The sequence below is a fragment of the Argopecten irradians genome, chromosome 14 (genome assembly GCF_041381155.1).
Source record: "Argopecten irradians isolate NY chromosome 14, Ai_NY, whole genome shotgun sequence".
NCBI lineage: Eukaryota > Metazoa > Mollusca > Bivalvia > Pectinida > Pectinidae > Argopecten > Argopecten irradians.
Window position 1 is genome coordinate 38979047 of NC_091147.1, and position 19218 is coordinate 38998264.

Genomic DNA, 19218 nt, shown 5'->3' on the forward strand with positions numbered 1-19218 from the left:
AGATAAGACAGGTAAATCTTACCAATAGTGAACTGACAGTGTGCCAGATAGGACAGGTAAATCTTACCAATACTGTATTCACAGTGTGTCAGATAGGACAGGTATATCTTACCAATTCTGTATTCACAGTGTGTCAGATAGGACAGGTAAATCTTACCAATACTGTACTGACAGTGTGTCAGATAGGACAGGTAAATCTTATCAATACTGTATTCACAGTGTGTCAGATAGGACAGGTAAATCTTACCAATACTGTACTGACAGTGTGTGAGATAAAACAGGTAAATCTTACCAATAGTGTACTGACAGTGTGTCAGATAGGACAGGTAAATCTTACCAATACTGTACTGACAGTGTGTCAGATAGGACAGGTAAATCTTATCAATACTGTATTCATAGTGTGTCAGATAGGACAGGTAAATCTTACCAATACTGTACTGACAGTGTGTCAGATAAGACAGGTAAATCTTACCAATAGTGTACTGACAGTGTGCCAGATAGGACAGGTAAATCTTACCAATACTGTACTGACAGTGTGTCAGATAAGACAGGTAAATCTTACCAATAGTGTACTGACAGTGTGCCAGATAGGACAGGTAAATCTTACCAATAGTGTACTGACAGTGTGTCAGAAAGGACAGGTAAATCTTACCAATACTGTACTGACAGTGTGTCAGATAGGACAGGTAAATCTTACCAATAGTGTACTGACAGTGTGTCAGAAAGGACAGGTAAATCTTATCAATACTGTACTGACAGTGTGCCAGATAGGACAGGTAAATCTTACCAATACTGTACTGACAGTGTGTCAGAAAGGACAGGTAAATCTTATCAATACTGTATTCACAGTGTGTCAGATAAGACAGGTAAATCTTACCAATACTGTACTGACAGTGTGTCAGATAGGACAGGTAAATCTTACCAATACTGTATTCACAGTGTGTCAGATAGGACAGGTATATCTTACCAATTCTGTATTCACAGTGTGTCAGATAGGACAGGTAAATCTTACCAATACTGTACTGACAGTGTGTCAGATAGGACAGGTAAATCTTATCAATACTGTATTCACAGTGTGTCAGATAGGACAGGTAAATCTTACCAATACTGTACTGACAGTGTGTGAGATAAAACAGGTAAATCTTACCAATAGTGTACTGAAAGTGTGTCAGATAGGACAGGTAAATCTTACCAATACTGTACTGACAGTGTGTCAGATAGGACAGGTAAATCTTATCAATACTGTATTCATAGTGTGTCAGATAGGACAGGTAAATCTTACCAATAGTGTACTGACAGTGTGTCAGATAAGACAGGTAAATCTTACCAATAGTGTACTGACAGTGTGCCAGATAGGACAGGTAAATCTTACCAATACTGAACTGACAGTGTGTCAGATAGGACAGGTAAATCTTACCAATACTGTACTGACAGTGTGTCAGATAGGACAGGTAAATCTTACCAATACTGAACTGACAGTGTGCCAGATAAGACAGGTAAATCTTACCAATACTGTACTGACAGTGTGTCAGATAGGACAGGTAAATCTTACCAATACTGTACTGACAGTGTGTCAGATAGGACAGGTAAATCTTACCAATACTGAACTGACAGTGTGCCAGATAGGACAGGTAAATCTTACCAATACTGTACTGACAGTGTGTCAGATAAGACAGGTAAATCTTACCAATACTGTACTGACAGTGCATCAGATAAGACAGGTAAATCTTACCAATACTGTACTGACAGTGCGTCAGATAGGACAGGTAAATCTTACCAATACTGTACTGACAGTGCGTCAGATAAGACAGGTAAGTAATCTCACCAAAAATGTCCTAATAAATTGTGGCATAAAACAATAATATGTGTTAAATGAAGTGGCTCAGATATGGCAGCCAAAGAAAGATCCATGTACTTTGTTATCAACAAATGAGAAAATACTATCAATGATAGCGTGTTCAGCTTGCAGTTTTGTTGTCAGCCATCCGAGGGTGTTGGTTCTTTATAATGTCTGTACTCGGGTTTCAGCTCCCACATGTTCCGATGTGGTGCCTTCATGTTGTATGTACATATCTCTTTCAGTATCTCTTTCAGGTAGGTCTAAACGAAAACAAACAAAAAACAACAAATTATGTAAAAACTTTCTTTAGTATCTCTTTCTAAACAAAAACAAACAAATGAGATAAGTCTACACAAAAACAACCAGACACTTTAGACACAAATTATTTGAAATATAACAATATCAAAGAAATACCCCGGTAGATTATTTCTTGAATTTAACCTTAAGAATAACATTTCTGAAATGTGAATGCATTCAAATAATTGTTTAGACATTTTGATATTTTTTATCTACATGTTTAATTCATCATGTATCACAAACATGAGAATATCAAAGAAATGTACAATGTATATAATGTCAAGAAGTCAACCCTAGGAATGTCATTTCTGAAACATGAATCCATTCAACTAGGTCTTTAGATAATAAGCTTAAGACAATAAGATAGTTGCCAGGCTCAGATTTCTCGAAACAAAAGGGCAGACTTTAGTCAAAACTTAAGTTTTGCTCCTTATGTAACTTAAAAAAAACCTTAAGAATTAAGTCAGTTTGGGACTTAAGTTTGCTTCGAGAAATTGGGGCCTGGTTATTAAATAATGGGGTAAAACTTGGTGAGCCGAAAAACAAACTTACAATTGGCTGTTTAGTCAAAGTCACCAGATCTTTTACATTGTAATACTGATGTTTTTCAAACGCATTGAAGAGCATGTCCATAACTTTGTCTTTGTCTGCTCGCAACCTCTTCCCTTCGTTCTTCACCTTTTCATCATGTATCAACTGTAAGGGGAGATAACTTGTTATACAACATCACAGCTAATAGAAAACGATAATACTTTGTCAGGGTTGTGATTAAAGAAATTGTGATAATTAACATTTTCGGTGATTTGCAGTGACAGGTATATACATGTTAATCTACAACACATTAAAATTTTGGTTACAGACAGGTTTACGTACATTGAATTTGTGGTTAATGACAGGTATACATACATTGAATTTGAGGTTATTGACTGTATACATACATACATTGAATTTGTGGTTACTGACAGGTATTCATACATTGAATTTGTGGTTACTGACAGGTATACATACATTGAATTTGTGGTTACTGACAGGTATACATACATTGAATTTGTGGTTACTGACAGGTATACATACATTGAATTTGTGGTTACTGACAGGTATTCATACATTGAATTTGTGGTTACTGACAGGTATTCATACATTGAATTTGTGGTTACTGACAGGTATACATACATTGAATTTGTGGTTAATGACAGGTATACATACATTGAATTTGTGGTTAATGACAGGTATACATACATTGAATTTGTGGTTACTGACAGGTATACATACATTGAATTTGTGGTTACTGACGGGCTTGTAGGACGTGACGACAGTGTCAATCTGTATGACTTCCCTCTTTGGACGGTTGGTCGTCTCTGTGAGTGATCTGAAAATATAAAACATTACAAGTACAGATCAGCACATGTTCACATTAAAAAATTAAATTGATCTTTCTTGTGAAATAACCTTTCAGTGAATGATTTCATGTTTCTTGTATAATTACATTTCAAAAAAGAATTACATGTTTCTACAGAAATTGCATTTCAGAAAAGAAAATGCATGCATTCTGAGAATTTCTCTTTTTAAAGAATCATACTTCATAGAAGAATCATACATTACTGCTCAGAAAAGTAATATCATTTTCATCTTTCTGCTGATTTCAGATAAGACATTTTTTTTTCAGAGAAGAATTTTATGCTTCATATTTCAAATCAAATTAAACCCATTTTTCCATTCTTAATCAGATACTGTACTTGCCATAATTAGCGCCCCTCCCCTTTTCTGTGAAGGAGTTGAAGTTGTATAAACGCCCCCATCCCATGGATTTAAAAATGTTTTTACATGTGATGCCTCTAGAATCAGCATTATATCCTATATTACATGAACTTGTGAGTCTTTTACACATGAATCATGACATAATAATGTGTCTCATTGGTTAAAAGGCTTATGCATATTTACATATTTACTGTAACAGATTAATGTGTCATGAATATAGAATGAGTTCAAATATTGCTGATTTTTTTCGTCCACAACTTACATTTTGGTTCATTAAGAATCGCCCCCTATGTTATAATTTTTTAAGCGCCCAGGGCGTTAATTACAGCGAATACAGTATTCATAAATTCTACGTTACCGTTTCAAATCCAGGTATTTATTATCTTTGATCAAAGGTGTACATTCAGCCCGTTGGATTACTCTGCCCTCCAGTGCAATTTTCTCTGCAAGACAAATTCTACGTTTTATTTTGTGACAAAAAAACATGTTCTCTTGTATAATAACAGTTCATCATCATATTCATCATTCATTTTATGTTTTTTAAGTTTTTTGACAAAAAAAAAAAATTCTCTTCAATAGTTCATTATCATCATTCATCTTTAACTCCATAAATCTAAACTATACCGTTTAATTGAAATACATAATTTTATGTGATTTAAAGATGTATTGGAAACCATGTTCATATACAATGTATCATTATCATACTTAAAAAAAATACCGTATTTCTGGACAATAAGTCGCACCTGAGTATAAGTTGCAAAAGCCTTTTTACGTTTTTTTACACTTCAGTTTTCGAACATATATAAGTCGCACTTGTAAATAATTAAGTCGCACCTAAAAGTTGGGCCCCATGTACCCACGTAACCCTCTGTATATACGATCGATCTCTAATGAAATATGGTAATTATTATTGATCAATTAGAACAACTAAAACTGTTTGTAAACTTGTACTGTAAATAAATAAGTAAACACCCCTTCCCCTTTGTGAGGCCACAATTTCACCTACATTGACTTAAAGGCCCACTACCTTTCCGAAGCAAAATTTAAAGGTTTCTTAAAAACATTAATAACAAAAGAAAATATATATAGATGGCTTAAGATGAGGTTACAACACCAAACATATGCAAGATTTCCTGTCTAATGTACGATAAAAGTGGAGATTCATTTCGCTGTTTTGCCGTCTGGCGCAGTGATAGTCAACTACCGCGCGGCATTTAGGACGACGGCGGGAAACATAAAACGACCCGCGTTATGAAAATTAACATTTTATTTATTCTAATTAAACAGTTCTGAAGGTGATGATAAGTGTGCTAGTAAACGTATAGTTAATAACTTCTGCGACTCTACATCTGATTAGCCTATATTTGCGCATATTAAGCACCCATTCATTTTTTTCCCCGACCTCGGTGCTTATTGGTTCAAATACCATAATTTAATATGTATATATATATTGAAACTGTAATCTTATATAATACAATATTGTTATTTTGCATAAATATATAGAAACCTTTAAAATTTACCCTATCATTAAACAAGAACAGATAACAAAATACCTGAGGGCATGGATTCTGATGTCCCTGCTTCACCTTCTAAAACAAAAAACAAAATTTGTCAGAATATAAACAGGAGTTATCTACTTTGACTACATATTTTCCAGTTATGGAATACTAATGTTACTCTTAACACATTCATCCCTGAAGACCTGCGTAAAGTGCACACCCCAAGTTTTTACTTGAAAATATACAGGGAAAAAAGTGCACACTGCACACACAAAATTAGCTGCAATATTGTAGCTCAAAAGACTTTTAGACAGAAAATGGTGTCGTCTTTAGAGCTACAATTGGTGCCTATTACTGCTAATGGAGCAAAGTAATAATTATGCAAACCATTATAAAACGTTTGTTGGCATTTTATCGTACTTGTTTGATATCGCCAACCTATTAGGCAATAAAACTGAACCACATAAAATATCAAATTCTCATCGAGGCATTATTTTTTTTCATAATACATATGGAGGTCTTTCTGAAGGGTATTTATACGGCAAGTCCACAAGTTGTGAATTTGACGTCTTGTGAGCGGTACGGTTGATATTAAGAATGGTAGTTATGTTTATTTGGGAGAAAAATAATATGTAAATGCATGTATACGCATAAAATAATTGGAAACCTACAAAAAAGTATAGAAAACTGTGCCCGAGTGATTTTCGGAGGCAGTGCTCCACTACGACACATAGGGACCAATTTGTACCTGGCCGAAAGGTATAGTAGGCCGGGTACGTATATTCGTTCTAACACAAAATATGTTATATCAGGGTATGATTGAAAATGTTGCGATATAAATCAAAGGGATATAATCATAGTTGTAATCTTGCACTTTAAAAATTTGTATTAATTCTATTCTTTGTAACAAAAGATGTCAACACTTAATGCAAGTCGTCCCTCATCAATGTTTCTGTTATCATCAACACGACTCATTGGAAAATCTCGGTATTGATTGATCTTATAAAATAAATTAAACAGCTAATCAAAATAGCTCAAGCTTGACCTTTATTAGATTCTGTCCAGATGTTAATATTCTTGAGAGTTTTAATTTTGCTAAATTTTTATATTCATTTAACTTCACAAAATAAATGCCTGTGGAATTTATCAAAATAATGGGTTTACACTTCAGCTTATCGTGTAAATTAAGCTTTAAAAAGTGACGAAGATAATTCATGAAAATGAACCCTCACAAATAATTTTCAAAGAGTAGATCATGAAAATTTACACCCACAAAATGCCACAACGGTACAGTATTGGTAAACACATTTGGACAATAAACTAAAAGTCTGTGTAAAACTAACAGTGCTTTACCTTTGGTGGTAGGCAATGGTACTTGTGAAAACACAACAAGGTTCTGGTTTCCGAGTCCTGTTAGCTTCATTTTGTGTTCTTTGGGACATGGCTGTTCGCCTGGCTCCTTCTGAGCGGCTAAACTGTCGTTTAGTGTGAATACAACATTTGGTTTCTGATCAGGAAATCTGCAAAAAGGAAAATGCTAATTCAGGAATATAACACATGTTTATAATGTCACTGTTTACAAGCTGAGCCCTGAAGACAACAATGAACTTTTCTTTTACACAATTTACTCTTAGAGATTAGAATATTTCATGCTTTTGCTAATAGGAGGCTACAATCATACAATGTAATGTAAAAGGTGCACATGTCAGGTGTGAATTATAGAATCTCAGCACATTAAGTCAAATATGACTGATTTTATTGCTGCACCTTAGAAATGCTTTAAGTCATTGCTCAGTTATTATGTACCAAAATGCCCCCTTTAAGCCATGCCCCTGGATCAGAGTTCCATCAGTATGATATCTAAACGACATTGTTAGTAATAGGCAGGGCCATGTAGGTGGTAAACCAGTAAATAACTAATTTTCTTTCATACCTACTGGTGTAATACTGGCTGGTCTAGGGCAATACACTCATGCCGTCTGAGGCTGTATTGCATGGCTATCCAAAAATTGCTATGCTTAGTTTCAGAGAAGAAGTTGTTTATATGGAAATAGCCAAATTGACCCCTTTTGGCCCCGCCCCTCAGGACCCTGGAGGGTCAGCCCCATTATTTGTACAATTTTGAATCCCCACCCTATAAGGATGCTACCATTGCAGTATGGATGCTATCCCATGCTTAGTTTCAGAAAAGAAGTCGTTTATATGGAAATAGCCAAATTGACCCCTTTTGGCCCCGCCCCTAAGGACCCCGGGGGGTCAGCCCCATCATTTGTACAATTTTGAATCCCCACCCTATAAGGATGCTACCATTGCAGTATGGATGCTATCCCATGCTTAGTTTCAGAGAAGAAGTTGTTTATATGGAAATAGCCAAATTGACCCTTTTTGACCCCGCCCCTCAGGACCCCGGGGGGTCAGCCCCATCCGACCAGGTGAGCTAAAAAAACATATGGAGAATATTAGAAGCTAGGGCTGTCACGGGTACTTAATTTTGTCCCCGGGTACCCGAATTTTAGTACCCGACCCGTACCCGGGTACTCGACACAGATCTACTGCTTTTGTAACAAATTGAGTTACGTTATGTTTGCTGTTTAGCAAGATTGGTTGATCGACAGAGATTCGATGAAATCATATGTGAGTTCAGTAAAGATAGCTTCAGTCGTTAATTGTCTACTTCATTTCTATTTGACATTCATAATTGCTAATGAGCTGCCGTAAAGTGTCAGTCTAACCAGCGTGTCTGTAGCATATACCAGTCCCAGAGGAAATGTTTTTGCACATGCGCAACAGGAAGTACTACATTCGGACGGTCTCTTGTGTTATCCGATATGACTATAGTGTGACCTATTTAAGTGCACATGTCCGTCAAGCATCAAAAGACGGTCATGAGAAATAAAATGTATTGAAAAGATAAGGTGTCATCCTTGGTGAGTGAAAACAAAAACAAATGAATTGGATTTTGTAATACTTTTGATATACGTTCTAGACTTGTTTACGTACATCCAGACGAATTGTTCCTATTTTGACGGGTACCCGGGTACACTTTTTTTGACCGGTTACATCCCCAACCCGACCCGTAACCGGGTACTCGGGTACTCGTAACAGCCCTATTAGAAGCATCAGCTGATGAACAATGCATACATATATGGTGTTGTTATACAAAATGTTATTCCAAAGGTTTAAAAATGCATTTATACTTTTCCTTTATTACTTTAAATTTTCTTTAAAAATCCTGTGCAGTAAGGGGTTGATAAAACAAAATGGATGAAAGCCAGAGTACCCAGAAAACAACATCAGCATAATGGCAACTCTGAGTCTCAACTTGTAATTAGATGAAGGACTATAGTCTTAATCTCTTGGCCAGTGACCAACATGATTGACACCTCCAAATAAGGAAAATAATTACTAATAAGTACTAGGCTAGCTAATAAAGAAACATACTTAGAGGTAGTTATCTTCAGTTTTCCAACATCATGATTCCCTGTGCTTTTCTTCCACTTCTGTGATAGGTACTTTGGGACCTTAAAAACAAGAATTATAGATGTTGTTTTATTTCTATGTACACCATTTTGATATGTCTGGATAATAAATTGCAACTATGTTGTTGATGTAAATAAACATTTTTTATAAATTTTTATCACATAATCCGCCTGATATCCAGTGATTTCACCCGTGTGATATTTTTGCAAATGTCACTAGTGTTATATCATAATATATATGACCTGCATTGATTTTCATTGGCTGGAAATTCATTGTGATGTCAGACAAAAACAGTTAAATGACGTCAGGAAAAAAATAATTCAACCGATCTGTTTGGGGCGAAAATGCAAATTTCCAGAAAGAGTCTCGAAAGTCCACATTTTAACTATTTTTTTTCGTAAATAGTCTTCTTGTCATGTTCAGAGTATCAATTAAAAGGTCTTCTTATATGCTATATTTGTGATCCGCCATTTAAAGCAGCCATTTGCATTTACAACAATAGGCTCCTGCGCTATTCGCTGGTCCGATTTTGCCAAACAAACTGTTGGAGTACCTGGCATAGTCCCTACTGAACATGATAGCATGCTTATTTGGTGCTATCAATGCAATTCTCACGAGTTCTATGTCTTCTCCAGAAACATACATTTTTCTCTTATTTTACTGAAATTTACAAGCAGCTTCACAAATTACATATCCAGCCAGGGTATATACCAACAATTAATGAAGTTAGTTTTGTTCAATTGCAGCACAGTAATGAGTTGTAGGCTTGCGAAATATCACTGGTTAAAGCCTTTACATGAACCTTAATATATTCCGTCAAAATGTTTTGATAATGTTCTGATCAAATATCAATTTATCATTTGACATTAAATCAGATTTATTTTGGTCACAATATTCAAGTGATTTTTTTACAGTTTTTGGCGTTAAAGCTACGATGTAAGCTCTGGATGATGAGTGGACGATTCCTGCTCAGGACGAAATCTGTCGAATTAAGCTAGAGTAAAGGCGGTCGCGGTGTATTCTCTAATTTCTTTTTGTAACACAGCATCAAAATGGGTCCTATCTTTTATTGCTATCGTATGGCAGCTGTTTAAAGGGATAAAACGTTACGTGGGAAATAAAAAGTAAAACAACACAATCAAAAGAAATACAAACTTTGACCAGCCATACTCCTCGGGCAGCTGCCGCAACATCAACATCCTTAGGTGCATGAGCTCGCTCTAAGTCCTGCATGGTCCTCAGTCGTTTTGTGTATGGAACTCTTCAATCACGAAGATGGATAAAGTATCAACTTCCTGTTTATTCAGACTTGGCGGGAAATAAGTGGTATGCAATATTTGTGTGTTTATAAAAAAAAAAACTTTACGCATAAGGAAAGCATTGAGCATAAGCATTTCTCATTGCCTTACAGATAAGGAAAGAGGACCAACATGCATGCATTTTTGAAAGGAGGCAGTGCCGCTTTAGAAAGAGCCAAAGAAAAGACAGCGTCTACAAGTGCTGATAAAGACGAACAGTCCAAGAAGACAAAACAGGTTCCATGGGTAGAAAAATAGTAAGACCATTACTACAATACATGTCAACGGTAGAAATCGTCATAAGATTAACAAGAAAGTATATAGTATACTGAATAGTTAAACAGGTTGGGCACAACCCTGCATATGGGTAACAGTTACCCATTTGAGTAACAGTTACCTGTTTGCAGTAATCAATAAGTTACCCAATTGACAGGTCGGGGAGAAGTCCTGATTTGGCTATTATAGCCAAATACGGCTATAATAGCCAAATATAGCTATATAAACAGTGGCAAAACGCATTGATTCTTCCAGAAGAGGTATATGTTGCAAAAAGCGAGAGTTTTACGCGCTATGTACGTTATCTTTGTCCTAAGTTGACACGATAACAAAGTTCAAATGAAAAACTTACCTGTGCATTTTTCTGTAAAATCATCGTTTTCCTAGCAGGAAATTGCAATTGTTGTCTGCATTTGCTTATTAACCAATTTCTAATCCATCTGAAGGTCACAATAACTTGCATATGTTCTCCCATATTTGTGCCAATCGAGTCAGAGTCGCTTCAACCGGAAGGGGATTTAGACGACTTTTTTTTCCCCTTTTTGACCGGCGGCCGAAAATGTCAATGGGCGGACTTGGGTATGGTTCAAGTTCTCCTTCAGTTAGAGTTACTCCCCTTTGTTCATTCTGTTATTATGGCGATAAAAAACCAGGGATTTTACAGAAAATTGCACAGGTGAGTTTTTGATTTCAACATTGTTTTTGTAATAACTAAGAACATGGATCATATTCCAATTTACTGTAACACTCGCTTTTTGCTTTAAAATACATTTTTCGGCAGATTCCATGTGTTTTCCCACTGTTCATATAGCTATATTTGGCTATTATAGCCGTATTCGGCTATAATAGCCAAATCAGGACTTCTCCCCGACCTGATTGAGTAATATGTGAAAAGAAAACGCATAATGTTGTTTAAAAAATTATTATCAAAAAAGGGCGTCATAATTTTTAGAATGCCTTACAACTGATCAAAGACTATGTTTCTGTGGGTGAAATATCAAATTCTGTTGTCTAACTTTGTAAGATGACAATTTAGGTGCTCTTCATTGACTTCAGTGTATAGCTATCAGGGAAATTCAGTGCAAATGTCATGGTTGAATGAGTTTTACCTGTGTTCTATTTTTAGCACCATAGTAAGCAATGGAGGTGGTTTATTTTGTGACTTTTACCAAAATTGAGACAATGAAGTTTGTCCCATTTTGATTAATAATGTACTATGTTATGTGAGTAATGGTGCCATGTCAAAATTATTACGCTCTTTTTTTATAAAAAAAAGTTTAAAACAACTTCATGCATTTTTCTTACACAATATTCCTCATTTGGGTAACTTATTGATTACTCGAACAGGTAAATGTTACTCAAATGGGTAACTGTAACCCATATGCAGGGTTGTGCCCAACCTGTTAAACTTGCATTCTTACAGATTACAGTAAATTGCATGGACTTATTTGATTTGATGTTACATCCAATGTAGTTATATAGTCCTAATGACAACATGCAGATTCTTTAACATAATTGTAGCAGAGTTCACACTGTTTACAAGCCGTTGTAAGTCCTGGACTTGTAAGGCCGTTCTATATTTGGTCTCATCCTAGAATATCCAGACTTTAATTCCAATATTAGATAATCTGATATATTTATGAACATAGATGTACCACAATCAAGCTCATTTGGCATAAATAGAAATAACAGGTGCAATATTTATTATTCAGTCGGCCTCGTAGTGTGGATGATGTCGCTTACCAAGATGAAGTGGTAGCTGTCCTGAAGAAATCCTTGCAGTGTTCCGATGTAAGAGCTACATGTGGCATATATGTGCATCTGTCAAAAGAAATGCATTCACACATGATAGGGCCAAACGAAGGACTAGATAAACCAGTTACTCATACAACTCCCAATACCCAAATCCACCAAAACCCCAATTCAACCAAATCTTCTCTTTTCAATGAAAATTCATATATATAATTCAAATCTTCTGAAATTATTCCAAAATAGTTCAAATAAATACACAAATATCTACTAAGTTTTGGTAAAATTCCTCCAAATTTGAATTGAATTAAAATCGTATTTGAAAAAAAATAGTTGTATGATCAAGTATATTGAACTGTAATAGATATAAGTTCATTGCTGCTTTTAATAAATACATTTGAAAAATGAAATGAAAAAAAAAAATCTCATTAAATTAAGATAGATTTTGGTCTGGATATTTCTCCTGAATGAGGAATAAGAGGAGGTTACCTTTACAGGGTTTCTCCAAAAATTTAGCATAATTTTATGTTCTTTAATCAATTTGTAAAATTTGACTAAATTTGGGTAGAATTTGTTAAATTTGAGTAATTTGCTTTGCTACATATAAATTTCATGTCTTTTTATTCTGTGTTTCAATGCTGATCACCTTCTCTTTATGTCAAATTTGATCACATTTTAAAATTATGACAGCAATTGAAGTAGGATTTTTTAAGGCAAGTCCACAACACTAATTTTCAAATTTTGATGAGTCTCAGTACACAGAAATATAGAGGGTTCTCAAAATTTTGGTGTGAGTCCCAGTTGTCTAGGTGAGTCCTGTAAATCACGGTTATGAAATGAAAATTAGTTACTACTATGATGTCTGTTAAATCAGCATTTCATCACCTATGAGAAATGTATATATACGTACCAGCAATATTTATGTAGGAGTTTTAAGGCGAGTCCAGAAGACTAAATTTTAATGAGTCCCAGTACAAAGAAATATAGAGAATTCTCAAAATTTTGGTGAGTCCAACAGGAAAGTCATGAGTCCAGGACTCGTCTAGGCGAGTCCCGTAAATCACTGAACTTTTATTAGCCAACCATCATCAGATGGTGGGCTATTCAAATCGCTTTTCGTCCGTGGTCAAATTTCATATGGTTCCTCTGAGGCCCTAGTTGTGCATATTGCGTTTTGGGACTGATCGGTCAACAAGATGGCCGCCAGGCAACCATCTTGGATTTTGATAGTTAAAGTTTGTTATTACTATTTCTCAGAAAGTACAGAAGGGATCATTCTCAAATTTCATTTGTAGGTTCCTCTAGGACCCAAGTTGTACATATTGCATTTTGGGACCGATCGGTCAACAAGATGGCTGAGCGTCTGCCATCTTGGATTTTGATAATTACCGCTATTTCTCCGAAAGTACTGAAGGAATCTCTCTCTCAAATTCCATATGTAGGTTCCCCTTGGGCCCCAGTTGTGCATAGTACCTTTTTGGACTGATTGGTCAACAAGATGGCCAACTGCCTGCCATCTTGGCTTTCATTGTTGAAGTTTGTTACCGCTATTTCTCAGAAAGTACTCAAGTGGTCTGTGTCAAATTTTATATGTAGTATTTTTTAAAATGTTTGAAAAGCAGGGAAAAGATCCCTCTTTCCATTGTCAGACATAGATCATTCTTTGGTGGGCGCCAAGTTATCTGTCCTTGCGGGTAAGTATTGATTGTGACGCCATGTATTTCAGAGGGCAACGTCATACTTTTCGGAGAAAACGATGTGAGTTGTGCTAAAAAAAAAATGACGGCACAATGGATATCTGTCTGAAAGGGAGATAACTCTGTAATATGCAAAGACGGAATAAATATTGAATCATAATTTGTGCTTTTTAGTTGCCCAACTTGCTGTTCTATGGCCCTCCTGGTACTGGTAAAACCTCAACCATCCTCGCTGCTGCCAGGGATCTGTTTGGGTAAGAAATCTCCTAATTATGTAAATTAGTGCTGAGTATCGTAGTGAATTTCACGATACGACACGTATCCCGATATTGTGTTGTGCAACATGAGGTATCGCGATACATAATACAAAAATTCAAGCAAGTGTTTATTTTGTATTTTAATATTACTGACAAGTTTAACATTGTCTTTGATTAACTTGAGTTCATGTTCTGACAACTTGAACAATCTAAATCAAAACATGCGCCCTGTGTATTTCATGGTGCCGGCGTAAATGAGTGGTCAGGCATGTTTGTGGTATTACCGCAGTAGGTCACCGTCTGTTTACATATTTTAGTAACACTGTGTTTCCGTGCCTTTGTGAATCCAAAATGTTTCCATACTTGACTTTTGAAAGACACTGGGGTGTCAAAGAAAGATGGTTGCTTCTGTGCCCTCTTTTGGCTGTAAATCTCTCAGCTGGGCCGCCATTTTATTTGTAAGGGGGAGGTAATTCAGAAATTACAGGGCGCACACTACTATTGCTAGACATATTGCGATACAGTCTAACTGACGATACGATCGTATCGTGAAATTTCAGATCGATTATATTGATGTATCATTGAATTGTTACAGCCCTAATGTAAATGTTGATGAATTTCTAAACAGAATGACTAAAGTCATTAAAAAAATTCTGACGTCTTGTCCCAATGAATATATTGCTCCAGGTTATATTTCACCTGTGACGTATGAAAAAATATTACACAGGAAAAAAATCACTGGATATCCCAATAACAGATGGATTATGTGATAAAATTTAATAACACTTTTGAAATATATATTTTATAAAGGATTTTGTCGATGTACATGATGACATATACCATCTGGTTTATTTGGTTGTAATTTTTCTGTAGAAAAATGGAGAATACACGTTCCTGTCAAGTTTTCCCAAAAGGAATTGATCCTTGGTCTTCTATATGATAAACTACTGAGTCTTCTGGCCAAGCCAAAGAGGCATACTGTATACAAAACTGATTTTCTATACCAATTCATTAGCAGTAATTACGTTTGTTACCTTCTAGGCCTGAGATGTTTAGAAGCCGAGTTTTAGAACTGAATGCATCAGACGAGAGAGGAATAGGTGTCGTCCGTGATAAAGTGAAGAGATTTTCACAGCAGACAGCTAGTGGGACAAGATCAGAGTAAGTGTAGTACTTATAGTAACAGCAGACAACTAGTGGGACAAGATCAGTGGGACAAGATCAGAGTGAGTGTAGTACATTTAGTCACAGTAGACAGTGGGACAAGATCAGAGTAAGTGTAGTACATTTAGTCACAGTAGACAATTAGTGGGACAAGATCAGAGTGAGTGTAGTACATTTAGTCACAGTAGACAGTGGGACAAGATCAGAGTAATGTGTAGTACATTTAGTCACAGTAGACACTAGTGGGACAAGATCAGAGTAAGTGTAGTACTAGTCACAGTAGACAACTAGTGGGACAAGATCAGAGTAAGTGTAGTACATTTAGTCACAGTAGACAACTAGTGGGACAAGATCAGAGTGAGTGTAGTACATTTAGTCACAGTAGACAGCTAGTGGGACAAGATCAGAGTAAGTGTAGTACATTTAGTCACAGTAGACAATTAGTGGGACAAGATCAGAGTGAGTGTAGTACATTTAGTCACAGTAGACAATTAGTGGGACAAGATCAGAGTGAGTGTAGTACATTTAGTCACAGTAGACAATTAGTGGGACAAGATCAGAGTGAGTGTAGTACATTTAGTCACAGTAGACAGCTAGTGGGACAAGATCAGAGTAAGTGTAGTACATTTAGTCACAGTAGACAGCTAGTGGGACAAGATCAGAGTGAGTGTAGTACATTTAGTCACAGCAGACAGCTAGTGGGACAAGATCAGAGTAAGTGTAGTACATTTAGTCACAGCAGACAGCTAGTGGGACAAGATCAGAGTGAGTGTAGTACATTTAGTCACAACAGACAGCTAGTGGGACAAGATCAGAGTGAGTGTAGTACATTTAGTCACAGTAGACAGCTAGTGGGACAAGATCAGAGTGAGTGTAGTACATTTAGTCACAGTAGACAGCTAGTGGGACAAGATCAGAGTGAGTGTAGTACATTTAGTCACAACAGACAGTGGGACAAGATCAGAGTGAGTGTAGTACATTTAGTCACAACAGACAGCTAGTGGGACAAGATCAGAGTGAGTGTAGTACATTTAGTCACAACAGACAGCTAGTGGGACAAGATCAGAGTGAGTGTAGTACATTTAGTCACAACAGACAGTGGGACAAGATCAGAGTGAGTGTAGTACATTTAGTCACAACAGACAGTGGGACAAGATCAGAGTGAGTGTAGTACATTTAGTCACAACAGACAGTGGGACAAGATCAGAGTGAGTGTAGTACATTTAGTCACAACAGACACTAGTGGGACAAGATCAGAGTGAGTGTAGTAAATTTAGTCACAACAGACAGCTAGTGGGACAAGATCAGAGTGAGTGTAGTAGTATCAGAGTAGTGTAGACATTTAGTCACAACAGACAACTAGTGGGACAAGATCAGAGTAAGTGTAGTACATTTAGTCACAGTAGACAGCTAGTGGGACAAGATCAGAGTGAGTGTAGTACATTTAGTCACAGTAGACAGCTAGTGGGACAAGATCAGAGTGAGTGTAGTACATTTAGTCACAGTAGACAGTAGGACAAGATCAGAGTAAGTGTAGTACATTTAGTCACAGTAGACAACTAGTGGGACAAGATCAGAGTGAGTGTAGTACATTTAGTCACAGTAGACAGCTAGTGGGACAAGATCAGAGTGAGTGTAGTACATTTAGTCACAGTAGACAGTAGGACAAGATCAGAGTAAGTGTAGTACATTTAGTCACAGTAGACAGCTAGTGGGACAAGATCAGAGTAAGTGTAGTACATTTAGTCACAGTAGACAGTGGGACAAGATCAGAGTAAGTGTAGTACATTTAGTCACAGTAGACAGTAGGACAAGATCAGAGTAAGTGTAGTACATTTAGTCACAGTAGACAGTGGGACAAGATCAGAGTAAGTGTAGTACATTTAGTCACAGTAGACAGTGGGACAAGATCAGAGTAAGTGTAGTACATTTAGTCACAGTAGACAGTAGTGGGACAAGATCAGAGTAAGTGTAGTACATTTAGTCACAGTAGACAACTAGTGGGACAAGATCAGAGTAAGTGTAGTACATTTAGTCACAGTAGACAGTAGTGGGACAAGATCAGAGTGAGTGTAGTACATTTAGTCACAGTAGACACTAGTGGGACAAGATCAGAGTAAGTGTAGTACATTTAGTCACAGTAGACAGTGGGACAAGATCAGAGTAAGTGTAGTACATTTAGTCACAGTAGACAGTGGGACAAGATCAGAGTAAGTGTAGTACATTTAGTCACAGTAGACAGTGGGACAAGATCAGAGTAAGTGTAGTACATTTAGTCACAGTAGACAGTGGGACAAGATCAGAGTAAGTGTAGTACATTTAGTCACAGTAGACAGTAGTGGGACAAGATCAGAGTAAGTGTAGTACATTTAGTCACAGTAGACAGTGGGACAAGATCAGAGTAAGTGTAGTACATTTAGTCACAGTAGACAGCTAGTGGGACAAGATCAGAGTAAGTGTAGTACATTTAGTCACAGTAGACACTAGTGGGACAAGATCAGAGTAAGTGTAGTACATTTAGTCACAGTAGACATGGACTCAAAGTGTAGACTTTAGTCACAAGAGTGGGACAAGATCAGAGTAAGTGTAGTACATTTAGTCACAGTAGACAGTGGGACAAGATCAGAGTAAGTGTAGTACATTTAGTCACAGTAGACAATTAGTGGGACAAGATCAGAGTAAGTGTAGTACATTTAGTCACAGTAGACAATTAGTGGGACAAGATCAGAGTAAGTGTAGTACATTTAGTCACAGTAGACAGCTAGTGGGACAAGATCAGAGTAAGTGTAGTACATTTAGTCACAGTAGACAGTGGGACAAGATCAGAGTAAGTGTAGTACATTTAGTCACAGTAGACAGCTAGTGGGACAAGATCAGAGTAAGTGTAGTACATTTAGTCACAGTAGACAGTAGGACAAGATCAGAGTAAGTGTAGTACATTTAGTCACAGTAGACAGTAGGACAAGATCAGAGTGAGTGTAATACATTTAGTCACAGTAGACAGTAGGACAAGATCAGAGTAAGTGTAGTACATTTAGTCACAGTAGACAGTAGGACAAGATCAGAGTAAGTGTAGTACATTTAGTCACAGTAGACAGTAGGACAAGATCAGAGTAAGTGTAGTACATTTAGTCACAGTAGACAGTAGGACAAGATCAGAGTAAGTGTAGTACATTTAGTCACAGTAGACAGCTAGTGGGACAAGATCAGAGTAAGTGTAGTACATTTAGTCACAGTAGACAGTAGTGGGACAAGATCAGAGTTAGTGTAGTACATTTAGTCACAGTAGACAGCTAGTGGGACAAGATCAGAGTAAGTGTAGTACATTTAGTCACAGTAGACAGCAGTGGGACAAGATCAGAGTAAGTGTAGTACATTTAGTCACAGTAGACAGCTAGTGGGACAAGATCAGAGTAAGTGTAGTACATTTAGTCACAGTAGACAGTGGGACAAGATCAGAGTGAGTGTAGTACATTTAGTCACAGTAGACAGCTAGTGGGACAAGATCAGAGTAAGTGTAGTACATTTAGTCACAGTAGACATAGTGGGACAAGATCAGAGTAAGTGTAGTACATTTAGTCACAGTAGACAGCTAGTGGGACAAGATCAGAGTGAGTGTAGTACATTTAGTCACAGTAGACAGTGGGACAAGATCAGAGTAAGTGTAGTACATTTAGTCACAGTAGACAGTAGGACAAGATCAGAGTAAGTGTAGTACATTTAGTCACAGTAGACAGTAGGACAAGATCTAGAGTAAGTGTAGTACATTTAGTCACAGTAGACAGTGGGACAAGATCAGAGTAAGTGTAGTACATTTAGTCACAGTAGACAGTAGGACAAGATCAGAGTAAGTGTAGTACATTTAGTCACAGTAGACAGTAGGACAAGATCAGAGTAAGTGTA

At 36.7% G+C, this 19218-nt stretch overlaps 2 protein-coding genes across 2 annotated transcripts; one reads left to right on the top strand and one right to left on the bottom strand.

Annotated features, from left to right (window-relative positions):
* Nucleotides 1-1747: 1747 nt before the first annotated feature.
* On the bottom strand, nt 1748-10136 carry LOC138308244 (general transcription factor IIF subunit 2-like). Its single transcript, XM_069249232.1, has 8 exons — nt 10030-10136; nt 8836-8915; nt 6748-6914; nt 5449-5484; nt 4254-4338; nt 3410-3506; nt 2690-2833; nt 1748-2100 (listed from the first exon to the last, which is right to left on the bottom strand). Exons 1-8 carry the CDS (start codon nt 10105-10107, stop codon nt 1978-1980), a joined length of 810 nt encoding a protein of 269 aa, XP_069105333.1. The 5' UTR covers nt 10108-10136; the 3' UTR covers nt 1748-1977.
* LOC138307193 (replication factor C subunit 4-like) lies at nt 10113-15316 on the top strand. Its single transcript, XM_069247826.1, has 5 exons — nt 10113-10200; nt 10286-10429; nt 12161-12239; nt 14069-14148; nt 15193-15316. Exons 2-5 carry the CDS (start codon nt 10305-10307, stop codon nt 15314-15316), a joined length of 408 nt encoding a protein of 135 aa, XP_069103927.1. The 5' UTR covers nt 10113-10200; nt 10286-10304.
* The last annotated feature ends 3902 nt before the right edge of the window (nt 15317-19218 follow it).

Bases quoted from the DNA above. Each gene is read 5' to 3' on its own strand.
- LOC138307193 (XM_069247826.1), top strand. From the start codon at position 10,305: ATGCATGCATTTTTGAAAGGAGGCAGTGCCGCTTTAGAAAGAGCCAAA. The intron at 12,240-14,068 runs GTAAGAGCTACA...TGTGCTTTTTAG, and splicing joins AATCCTTGCAGTGTTCCGAT to TTGCCCAACTTGCTGTTCTA. The intron at 14,149-15,192 runs GTAAGAAATCTC...GTTACCTTCTAG, and splicing joins GCTGCCAGGGATCTGTTTGG to GCCTGAGATGTTTAGAAGCC.
- LOC138308244 (XM_069249232.1), bottom strand. From the start codon at position 10,107: ATGCAGGACTTAGAGCGAGCTCATGCACCTAAGGATGTTGATGTTGCG. The intron at 5,485-6,747 runs GTAAAGCACTGT...TTTTTGTTTTAG, and splicing joins ACCATTGCCTACCACCAAAG to AAGGTGAAGCAGGGACATCA. The intron at 3,507-4,253 runs GTAACGTAGAAT...TTATATTTTCAG, and splicing joins AAATACCTGGATTTGAAACG to ATCACTCACAGAGACGACCA.